Consider the following 11895-nt stretch of genomic DNA (forward strand, 5'->3'; position numbering starts at 1 on the left):
AAATAGCATTTGCTTTTGCCATATGCTTGTTTTTTGAAAAGTGAAATTATGAATGAATGATGAAAAAAGTATAGCTGCTACCTGACTACTAATGTGATGAAAATGTTTACTGTGATAATGATATGATAATTAATTGACTCCAAACCTGGACATGAGGGACGTATTGAGTCTGGATGAAGCAATTAAAGCACTGTTTCCCATATGCTCAACGTTCAGTCATTATTAGAGAATATAAATGTTCCTTCCCTAATTAGCAGGGCACATCAGAGAAAGTTCTCGCAATTAATCATTTCAGAGTCTGTATCGCTCTGGGTTTTGCGGCTTTTATCTGTACACCAAAGACTTTTTATTACTATATCTCCCTAGATCTCTCATCCACCCTGCCCTCCATCGCTGCCCCCTCCCAAGATGGAGAGGCCTCACACAAAGAAATGACGCTGCCGCCTGGTGCGGTGGCCCCGGCAGTAGCCCCTCCTAGCCTGAGGGAGGTGGAGCAGGCTGTGCAGGAGGCTACAGAGCAGGTAGAGGGTGGCGGGGCGCAGGAAGTCCTCAAGGAACTGTTGGAGAGGGTGGTGGAGGCTGCTCTGGTGGAGGCGGCGGCGGCGGCGGCGGCGGTGGGTGGGCAAGAAGAAAAGGCGGACAATGCAGAAGGAGGAGGACAGGAGCTGGCAGGGGAGGAGACAGGAGAGGCTGAGGCTGAGGCCGGAGCTGCCGAGCAGACGGTAGAGGAGGAAGTGGTGGGACAAGATGAGGAGGCCCAGGGGGAAGATGTCGTAGAGGGAGAGGTACCGGAGGTGGCGGTGCAGGAGGTAGAGGCTGTTGAGGTTGACGTGGCCGAGGCCGCTGAGGATAGCGAGGGGTTCGAGGAAGCGGCAGCAGAACCGGTAGTGGAACCTGCAGAGGTAGAATTCGGAGGACCGGCAGAGGGGGCGGAGGTCATCGTTGAATCTCCTGTAGCTCCTGAAATCATTCAGGAGGTCCTAGAGGAAACTGTAGAGCCTCTGGAAGAGGTAGGAGGAGAGGTCACGGTAGTGGATGAAGGCGGGGGAGATGGGGACGAGGAACCAGAGATGGTCTTGGAAGAGGAAGTTGCACCTGAGGCAGAGGTACAGGAAGTAGAAGATATGGAGCAAGAGACTGTGGCGGTCTCTGACCCGGGGGCTGCTGATGCGGAGCAGACCGAGGGTTTGACGGGAGAGGTGGAGGAACCCCAGGGAGGCGAAGCCGAAGGTGCTGTGGTCATAGCTCTGCCGCCCCCAGACGACTATGAGACCACTCAGTCTGTAGTGGGAGAACCGACAGAGGAGAAGGAAGTGGACGTAACAGTCGGTGATGAGGCAGAGGGCACAGAAGAGGAGAAGGAGCAAACCTCTTCAGTGGTAGAGGGAGGCACTGCTGAGGAGGTGGAAGCAGGAAATGAAGAAGTTGTGGAGGCGGGCGAGGCAGCGGATGGGGAGACGGGTGGAGAGAGTGTAATGGAGGGGGAGCCAGAGGTGTCGGTGGCTGAGGAAGGGGTGGCAGTCGGAACCGTAGACCAACTGGAAGCAAACGCTGGAGACGAAGAACAGACAGCTGTGATCGTGCCAGATCCCAGTCATGCAGACATTCAAGGTGAGCCACATGTTGCCTCAATACACGGGGTTGCGCAATCATTCATTTAGAAATAGGTCAACTGTGCTCCATGTCAGTTTAAAACATATCACTCACAAAGAGGTTATGGTGAGGTTATGATCAAATCTAATACTTCTTTTGAACTTTGAAACCAAACTCCACATTATCTGCACACTGTCTTCTAATTAAACTATTCTCCAATTTGTTGATAAGCTGACCTAAATTCAGCTGACCCCACTCACTTAGTGTCTAAGGCATTGGAAATGCAGTGCAGTGGTATTAAAACATCTGATTAACTGCTTCAGCTACCGCAGCTTTGCTCAAGCTTGCATTGTTTGCATCTTAACCTATTTCAAGACAGTAAAGCTTTTTAACCTCCTTCATTTAAAGCAGTACTGGTCACAAGGCAAGATTCTTAAACTAATGTAAGGAAAATAAATGAGCATTGGCATGCTCCAGTTACAGTCACTGTGGTCTGTGTTTGAGTTGGGGTGTTAAAAGGAGAAACAATGAAAAAATATAAAGAACCCAATCTCTTGTTACGCAATAACGTGAACTCTCGCTTTTTTGCCAGCCAGCTGGCTCTGAACTTTTGAGCGCTCTGCAGACACATATGAAAGCAAAGACTGATACAAGTATTTTTATACTAGCAGTATGCTACTACTGTTATGATACTGTGAGCGACACCCCCCACACATCCACCCACCTAAACGCTCCCGAACCCACCCATGCTTCACTTCCAACACATCCATGCATTATCTCACATTCCATAGGTCCACTCGACAGGCTCCTAAACCTTGGCCTCTGGGCTTCATTTTCATGTGTGTGTCACATACTAAACCCTTCTTCTAGATGTGCTGACAATCGCTGCCCCAGAGGCTGCTGATGGCGCTGATGACGCGGGGACCGCCGTGGAGCAGGGCTCCGAGGGGCAGGCTGCCCCCCTCAGTCCCCCCCTGGGTGGAGCAGAGCCCGGGAGCAACACCATGGGTGGAGAGGACCTTCTGGAGGAGGAGACCAACCATGCCAATGAGATCATCACCTCCACCGCTGACCTTTTGCCCCATGACCCCGTCGTGCCTGAACCCACGCTGGACAATTTTGTGGAGGAGCTCCCGGCCACGCCCCCTCAGTCAGAAGAAGGGGGAGAGCCGGGGGAGACCAACGAGCTGGTGGAGGACACCGGTGATAATCAGGGTAAAATGGAACCGCAGACTGTGATAAACGATACACAAAAGATCTATTAGAATCTCATCCTGAGTTTTAAAGCTGCGGTCTATGACATTTATGTCCTATACCCGGGATTCAAACCCACACCCACCGCATGAGAGACCACATATCTACCGCAGAGCAAAGCTCACTTGGCTTGGGAAGATATTGTGCTCGTGACCACCTCCAGCCACTGTAGATGTACTAGTCATATTGTATTAACATTCTCTGCCACACAGATTGGTTAAAACAGCGCTTTATTCATTAAAATAAGATTCCGGATTGGAGCTTTAAAACTGCATTAGAGCTGAAGGCAAATTCAAGTATTCATATTATACAACACATCCACCACATCTATCTTTGTCCCTGTCCATCCAGGGTCAGGTGAGCTGGGTCTGGAGGCATGGAAGATTGGTGCCATCTCTGCTGCAGTATTCCTGGTTCTGGAAACCATTGTAATCATCGTCTACATCGTCAAGTGTCGCAAAAGAACCAATAGGTAGGCTTAGTTCCAACTGACTCACCAGCAGGAGTCTTGAACATCATACCATTAGCAGTCACATCATATTAACAGCTGTGTTACGCTGCTAGCCTTGACTTATAGAAACAATACTATATAACTGACGCTCATGAGTGATGGCAGATTAGTATATGTATAAGTATGTGTACAAGTGTCCCCGAGCTGGACACTTAACCGCTAACAGCTCCCCCATTTGCTCCCATCAGTACATCTGAGCAGCCATCAGCTGGGTTGGATGTAAAAGCAATTTCCCCTCCCCCGTGGGACAGAAAATACTCCTTTTTAAAGTGTAGCTGCAGCTATAGTTATTCTGTGCTGATCCCGGGAGACTTTTCTGTCTTTATCTGGAGAACATGTGAGGACTTCTAACTGCTGTTCCCTCAAGCTGCTAGTGGTGGAATGTAGTGGAATATACAGTAAGAGTGGTGGTGTATAATGTTTATCTGATAAAACATTTAACAATAATCGGTGCATGTGTGGTTATTATTCAGTCTTCATTCTGCATAGCCCTCAGCAACAAACAGTTTTTTTTTAACAGTGGCATTGTATTTGTGTGTGTGTGTGTGTGTGTGTGTGTGTGTGTGTGTGTGTGTGTGTGTGTGTGTGTGTGTGTGTCAGTGTCCCTGCTTCAGAACGGACATGTGAAGAAGGCTGTGTAGAACCAGAGGCAACGACAGCAGATTGCAGTGATGACACCCTTCCTGCAGGCAACGGGGATACTCAACAGTATGTTCACACCTTTAAACTACGACACACACACACAAGCCTAAATACAAATTACATACGTATACATTAATAGACTAGTATTAATACGTAGCAAAGCATATTCTAAAAATATACAGCATTTCTTTGGATTTGTGTTATGAACTGTGATATATGTTCTATTTCTCTATTACAGCTTCTTCTACCATGTCTTTATTCATTCTTATTGTTACAGTGTTGCTCAAGGACAATTTTACAACCCATTTAGACCTATAACTTTCAAGTTGGGAACACCTCTCTGTGTAGTTGTTGCTATATATTATATAGCAACATTATTATTTATTTTTTTACTTTTGAATAAAAATTGGACGTTTTTCAGAAAACAAGGAGGGCGTTTTTTTAGAATCGGCCACAGGTCTAAATGGGTAAAGCCAGGAGCAGCTGGGGATCAAACCAAGTACCTTCTGATTCCAAGACGGCCGCCCTGCCTCCTGAGCCACTGCTACCCGATGCAAAAGAATATATTAGTTTGAGCGTAATTACATAATTCTCTGACATATTGATTATTAGCTCAACTATTAGGCACACTGCAAGAATACCTAGTTGACGATTGGACTGGATTGGATATTATGGGGGCAAATCCCTATTTGTATCTATATTTTATAAAAACATACTTAATAAGCTGTTATTTACACGTTTCCCTAAAAAGAATTAAACAGTCATTCTTTTGTTATGAAGAATTGAAACTGGTACAGGGTCCAAACTCACTCTAAAATATAATTTAAGCTATTGTAATTGAAGTTCCCCAGGCCCCTAAAGGAGGTATGTTTCCACCGGTCACATTAACACCTCTTCTCCTCAAGAGTTAAATTAACACTCAACAATTTGGCTGTTTGCCTAGCTTCTGGAGAGCGCTGTACTGTGACGGCCGACCTGGCTACTGCCTCTCTCTCCTTCCCACTAAACTAAGGATGTCAAAGTTGTCCAATGTCGGTAGACTAAATGTGGTGTGTTGACCTGAAAACGGTCAATGCTTTCTCTCACTGGGGGGTTCATGGTAGCCGACAGAACGTGTGCCTCTCAGCTGATCTCCCCCTGGCTGTTGTGTGTGAGTCACTAAGTGCTCAGGACCAGCCCTGTGGGTCACATGAGAATGTGGATCCCGTGAACCTAAAGCATTATAGGCTAATACCACTGCTATCCGAGTCAGACGAGCAAACTGGAATCTTGGATCTACCATAAGCCTGGGAGGCATGTGGGTGTGTGTGTGAGAGAGAGAGAGGAGGGAAGGAGAACGAGAAAGACAGTGAGAAAGAGGGAGAGAGAGAGTCTAAAATGAGGATGGAGCGTTACTCTATGCACGAAAACGTGTTTATACGAAGACGTGAGCCATGTACATGTGTGAATGCACTGGAGGCCAATGCATTGCATTTACACTACACATGATTACCGCAAGTGCAAGCAGAAATGTGCCTTTGTTTGGCAGAAACATATCTCGTGTGTACCCAGAACTGGGGGAAAAAAAAGAATTCACAGAACAAGAGTGAATTATTTAACAAGCAAAGTCAGCTTGACATTTCTCCTTGGAAAAAGACTACAGTAGCAACCACAAACCACTTGTCACCTAAGGAACTGAACCGCTGAAAACACAGACAACAGACAATACATTCCCTGTCAAAACACAATCTAAGTGTTACATCTTAACCACACGAACCCTAGCGTCCCCATTCCGTGGCAAACGTTCGGCGAGAAATCAGATCTACAAGCTCACGTGTCACGTTGCTATTATGTGTCGTGAGATCGTAGATCAGCTATTTTCTGCCAAGATGTTTAGTGTAGAGGGAAAACAGGAGGGGACCTAGTATAGAGCCCTGGGGGACTCAAAACAACCATGTTTATATAGGGTTTAAGTGGCTAAGTGCTATACTTTGTACATAATATAATATTAAGGTCACATGTGCATGCTGAGTGCAATATATGGTGCTCCATAGTGTACTGCAGGCCTGTATGAGTAAAGCACATAGAAATCTCATCAGCCACAAAGCACAGAACACTTTTTTTCTGTAGTGTGACATAGCTCAACATCCTGCAGTAGACAGGACAGGCTCGCCCCTACAGCAGGTATGGTTAGATGATGACATAACCACACTACTATTTATACATGCAGTGCTTTAACCACAAATAAATAAATACATCTTTCAACCTTGCGTTCCCTATTTTGGGCAATGGTGGAAAAGTACTCTATTTTTTTTGTACTTAAGTAAAAGTATCAATACTGCAATGTAGAAGTACTCTGTTACAAGTGAAAGTCCGGAATTCAAAATTTACTTGGTAAAAGTACAAAAGTATTGGTATCAAAATGAGCTTAAAGTACCAAAAGTAGAAAGTACTCATTATGCAGAATGTCCCATTTCACAAGTTCTCAAATGTGTAAAATGTCTAAAAAAATATTTAGAAAATTGCAGATCTACAAGCTTCTCGACGGATTGTGAGCTTGTAGATCGGCTATCTACATAGTTACTTAACCACTGATTTTTCTCAAAAGGTTTTCAATTTCTTTCAAACTTTTTACAAAATGTTCTGGAAATAGCTCGTAAAATATGTCTTACGTGGTTAAAGGTATCATGACATTCATTTTCACTTTTTTTATTTGCAATGTTTTATTTGGGGTTTTATGACCTCAATTACACCCAAAAACCTGAACTTAGAACATTCAGTGGATTTTCTGTGGTCTGGGGTTTTCTGAATAATTAGGCTGAAAAGTAATCTGAGCTTGGCCCTTCGACAGTGAGGTCACAGTTGATTAATCCCGCCCACTCTCCTCCTCGCCCCTCCCCTCCCCTATCCTTTCCTTTGGGGGGGGGCGGAGCAGAGGCGATGATTGACAGGCAAAATCCCTCACCAGCGACACCCGCAGGCAAAGATTTCTTTTTTCATCGCAGTTGAAAAGGCTTTAGAAATGTGAGAGAAAAACACCTGCCATGGATCACTGGAATGGAATTTTCACTTAAAACTTTTTGTACACTTTTGAAGGACCAGGACAAAGACTTTGAATGTGGTGTAAAAGTGAATGTCATTAAACCTTTAAGTGCACCGGTCAAATGCTCCCTACCTCCACTTTAATTCTCCCTGCAATTGGTCAATCTCTGCAGTTTAAATAGCTCCGTCTCTCTACTTTCCACAACTCTTCTCTACCAGGATAGCAGCTCTTGACCCATCCGACGTGGCTACGACCCTGGCGAAACAGCAAGCAGATCAGCAGCAGGAGCAGGCTATAGCCATGTCAGACCTCTCCCCCGGGGAGTCAGCTCACGCGGGGGCAGGAACGGGCTCCTCGCCGGACGTCAGGACTTCTGTTCTCTAGACAAGTCTGTGTGTGTGCCAAACTCCCATATACCCTAATCCTACACATGAAGCCCTGTTAACAAGCCACTCTCCATCATTACTTCCCTTTCCAACCTACCTATAATGTACATCCACTGATTTACCCTAAAATGTTACAAATTACAAATCCTAACCAGCCCTTATTGTATCATCTACTGTATCTGTAACCCATTTGTACTGTGTGTGCGCGTGTGTGTGTGTGTGTGTGTGTGTGTGTGTGTGTGTGTGTGTGTGTGTGTGTGTGTGTGTGTGTGTGTGTGTGTGCGTGTGCGTGTGCGTGTGCGTGTGTGTGCGCGCGCGCGCGTGCGTGTGCGTGTGCGTGTGCGTGTGCGTGTGCGTGTGCGTGTGCGTGTGCGTGTGCGTGTGCGTGTAGTAGGCATGTGTACTTGTGAGATTGAGAATATGAAAGAGAAGTAAATCAAAAAATGTGGGGTGTGTGTGGGTGGGGGGGATAAGCATATTAGGACTTTGGTTAATACGTCTTTATACAGTCAAGGGTTAATACCTGTAACGACTTTAGGTTAGAGTTCAAACTTGTAGGAATGTTATTTTTTTTTTTTCAAATGAATTCTGACTGATGTATTGCTGTATTGCAAAAAACTATGAGATTTCCCTATGCTTCAACAGCGTTGTAATATAATTTATACACAGCCCTTTTACGATACCATGAATACCATATTCACGTACCGTCATGTAAATCTGTAACACTTCAATTCAATCATTTGGTTTGTCACTGTTGAGGCGAAAGTTTAACATTTGATTTGTGATCGTTGACACAGCGTAAACCTTTTTTGTGTCATCATTTGTAATTTGAACTGTACAGAATAAAAATGATGATGTTGACACTCTTCCCGTCTCCCGTCTCATCGTATGTCTCTCCTACGGTACACGCTGCATGGTGACAAGTCCCCAAACCAACCGTATTTTACCTCCCGAATCTTCGGCTATATATCTTACAGTATCTACACAGAGTCATGGCTTCCATAAAATGGTACTGTCCTAGGAAAGACTATTTACGCAGAAATGCAAGGGCAAGAAATATGAGAGACAACAGTTAAGGAGACAGGTAGAAGGGGAACAAGTAGAGGAGAAATCCATCACAAGGAAGACGGATGGTGGGGAGAGCTCGGAATTGTGAGGTATAGAGTCCATGTTCTGGGCTGAAAATAGCAGATCTGCAAGCTTACAATGCGTGACAAATTTGACACGTTGTGAGCTTGTAGATCGGCTAATTATGTCAAGGAGATGTGTGGCGGTAAAAAAAAAAGGAGGGGGTCTAGTCCTAGGAGACTCCTGTCAACGAAGTATATAGGGTTTAAGTGATTAAAGAGCCGATAGGGGTTTTCTGGAAAGAAACTCGATGGGAGAAGACCAAGAATTCTGTCAAAGAGTGAGTACGTGGCTTAAGCATGTTTGCTGTATTACAGGAGTCAGGTTTCCGTAGCGTGCATGAATGAGCTCCTAGATGATGGGCCCCTGCTGGGTTAGCATCACGAGGGATGTGTATGAGTATTTGAACTCGCAGGTTTTCCGGGTGTGCGTGTCTGAGTGTGTGTGTGTACATGTATTTGTGAATGTGTGTGTGTGTGTGTGTGTGTGTGTGTGTGTGTGTGTGTGTGTGTGTGTGTGTGTGTGTGTGTGTGTGTGTGTGTGTGTGTGTGTGTGTGTGTGTGTGTGTGTGTGTGTGTGTGTGTGTGTGTGGTCATGCGCTAAAGAGCTACAGTATTTAAGCCATGAGAGGGCAGGCCCGCCCCTAGGGGGCTGCTGTACAACAGACAGAGAAGACCAACATGCACAGTCAGAGGTAGGGGGACAAGTTAATATTTTCATTTATTATGTCAATAGAAACTAGCCTCAGACCTGACTAAATAATGTACGTGAGTGGAAGAATGTATCAGATATAATTTTGCAAGATCATTGTTGTCAAAACAGAGACTTTTGTTCGAGAAGGTGCGCAAAGCTTTTCGGTAGCCAGCTGATAAAATTCTACTGTCTTTGGTCATGGTCATGACTGTTTTGCTGTTATACAATTGCCTTTGTCATGCCGCGGGATCAGAGATGACTTCATTCATTCTTCAGTGAACTTCAAAAGGAAGTAGCAGATGTAACTACAAAAAGGTTCAAGGAAAACAAACGCGTGCTGTCTTATTGAAAGCACTTCAGAAGTTGTGAAAGTTGAAAGCTAATGGCTTTGTGAATTATGAATACTGACAGCAGGGAAATTCAGGAGAGGGAGTGTGAGAGGGAGAGGGAAAGAGAGAGAGAGAGAGAGAGAGAGAGAGAGAGAGAGAGAGAGAGAGAGAGAGAGAGAGAAAGAGAAACATTTGAATCCAATTGAGTAAATTGTTTTGTCTCTATGCATTACGCAGTTCTATTTTTAACACACTTACAGTCTTTATAAAACAAATACGACTTTTTCATCCAAAACCTTCGCACATTATGAAATAATTACGAGCTCAGCCATCACCAACTGCACCACCGACTGACTGTTGGTCTTAGAATATGAATTGATTATACGCCCCTCTCCACCCTCTAACTTATCCTCATATTTTGGCAGCATGTGGCGAGCGTGTCTCCTCACGGTGACCTTGTGCGTCACCCTAACGGCAGGGCAGTTTCCGCGAGAGTGTGTCACCCCCGAGGGGCTGCAGAGTGGCCAGTGCTGCCCATCTCCCACGGGGGCAGTGGGGGATGAGTGTGGCTCCGCTACCGGACGGGGCCAGTGTGTGGCCATCACGGCTGACACCCGGCGCCACGGACCCCAGTACCCTCATGACGGACGTGACGACAGGGAGAGGTGGCCGATACGATTCTTCAACCGCACTTGCCAGTGTAATGGGAATTTCAGTGGGTACAACTGTGGGCGCTGTCGACATGGGTGGACCGGCCCTGACTGTGACCAGAGGATCTCTGTGGGTAAGAGCTGTGGCTGGCATCTTAACCACTTTCGCCCCGGAATCCCCATTGTGGGCAAGATTTTCAAAATATTCAAAAAACAGAAAATCTTCCACATCTACAAGCTCACAAGCTTGTAGATGTGTGCTATTTTCTCTATTTGTCGTACAACACTGGGCTTAAGTAGTTAACTGAGCATTGGCGGTTTGACTGTACCATCCGAAATCGTCAAATCACCCCTTGCTGTTGCTTTCAAACTTCTGTACTCTTGCAAAAATTAATGAGAGAAAAAATACTGAATCACCACTAATTGCTAGTACTATTTCTTTCTCCCCCCTCCCTCTCTCTGCCTCCCTCCTCCCCCCCCCCGCCTCTCTCTCTCTCTAATGATCTCTCTAGTAAGGAGGAACGTGATGCAGATGAGTGCAGCTGAGAAGCAGGCATTTGTGAATGCCTTGGACGAGGCTAAGAGGACTGTCCACCCTGACCTAGTCATCTGCACAAGACGGTAGCAGCATACACAGCTGTATACGTATTTGTAATTATGGGCAGTCAATATTAGGCCAATCCACACGGTTCAGTATATACTGAATATACTCCCAACTGATTCACGGTTCTGTCTTTTAAAAGGTTCCCTCCTTGCTTAAAGGTGGTGTAAGTGGTATTTTTTGTTTCTGTTCAAATAAGTGTTAACTAGCGCTATATTTTTAGAGTAATAATTGTTACACAAATGTCATCCAATCAGGAGAGAGAACCCCACAAATACAACTTTTCAGCGTGTGTTCCAGTTCCAATTTTGTCAGTTCATTTTCATTTATTTGTTTTATCACTTCCACTTTCCCTTGTTTATCCTGTATCCTGTATGAGTTTTCTCTCCTGATTGGATGAAATTGGTATACCAACCTGAAAATTTATTTTCTGTTTACTAAAGAGCTTAAGAGACAGGGAGACCCCTGTTACAGAACATACACTCAGTCTAAAGCAACCATTAATATCAGAATATAGAGGACTTTTTAACATCAATTTTTTCTTACCATAAAATACAGCTCCTTACTTACCCTACAGTATATACTTTGTATTTCGCTTCATGACGAATAGTGAAAATAGCAGATTTGACAATTGTTTAAAATGAATGAATCAATATCTGGACTCCCAGGTTGAAAGGAGTTAAAGACAGACAACACTCAGGGAAAGTAATAAATTACCATTTGTGGTTTAAATTGGAACAAACTATATTTACGCAGTCTACCAGAGTACCAGTACAAATCAGTCAGCTCAAATTAATGAAGATGGACTGGATTTCGACTGTGCCCTGAAAAACAGAAAGGATTGAGGAGGGAAAACGAGGACAGAAGTGTGAGGCATACAGTATGTGGATGGGGGGGGGGGGGGCGGGTGGATGGGGTGGGGGTAAAAAGAACAAACAATGCCAGATGGTAGAGGAAGTGTGTGGATGAAAAAAAGAAGAAAAAAAAAAAAAAGAAGCATGGTGCTAAAGGTCTTTACACACCAGGGGTGTGACGAATGGACGATACGAAAATCACCGATAAGTATTTAGCATGTACAGTAAACTA

The 11895-nt window shown here is 44.9% G+C and overlaps 1 protein-coding gene across 1 annotated transcript in view; it reads left to right on the top strand.

Annotated features, from left to right (window-relative positions):
• The first annotated feature begins 9213 nt into the window (after nucleotides 1–9213).
• Nucleotides 9214–11895, top strand: part of tyrp1b (tyrosinase-related protein 1b) — a 7812-nt gene continuing 5130 nt past the window's right edge. Inside the window, exons 1-3 of the mRNA XM_080448958.1 lie at nucleotides 9214–9230; nucleotides 9984–10342; nucleotides 10721–10829. Of these exons, the coding sequence (XP_080305084.1) occupies nucleotides 9217–9230; nucleotides 9984–10342; nucleotides 10721–10829 (482 nt within the window). The 5' untranslated portion in view covers nucleotides 9214–9216. The remainder of the gene's footprint in view (nucleotides 9231–9983; nucleotides 10343–10720; nucleotides 10830–11895) is intronic.

The sequence above is a fragment of the Gymnoscopelus braueri genome (genome assembly GCF_963280865.1).
Source record: "Gymnoscopelus braueri genome assembly, chromosome: 2".
Classification (NCBI taxonomy): Eukaryota; Metazoa; Chordata; class Actinopteri; order Myctophiformes; family Myctophidae; genus Gymnoscopelus; species Gymnoscopelus braueri.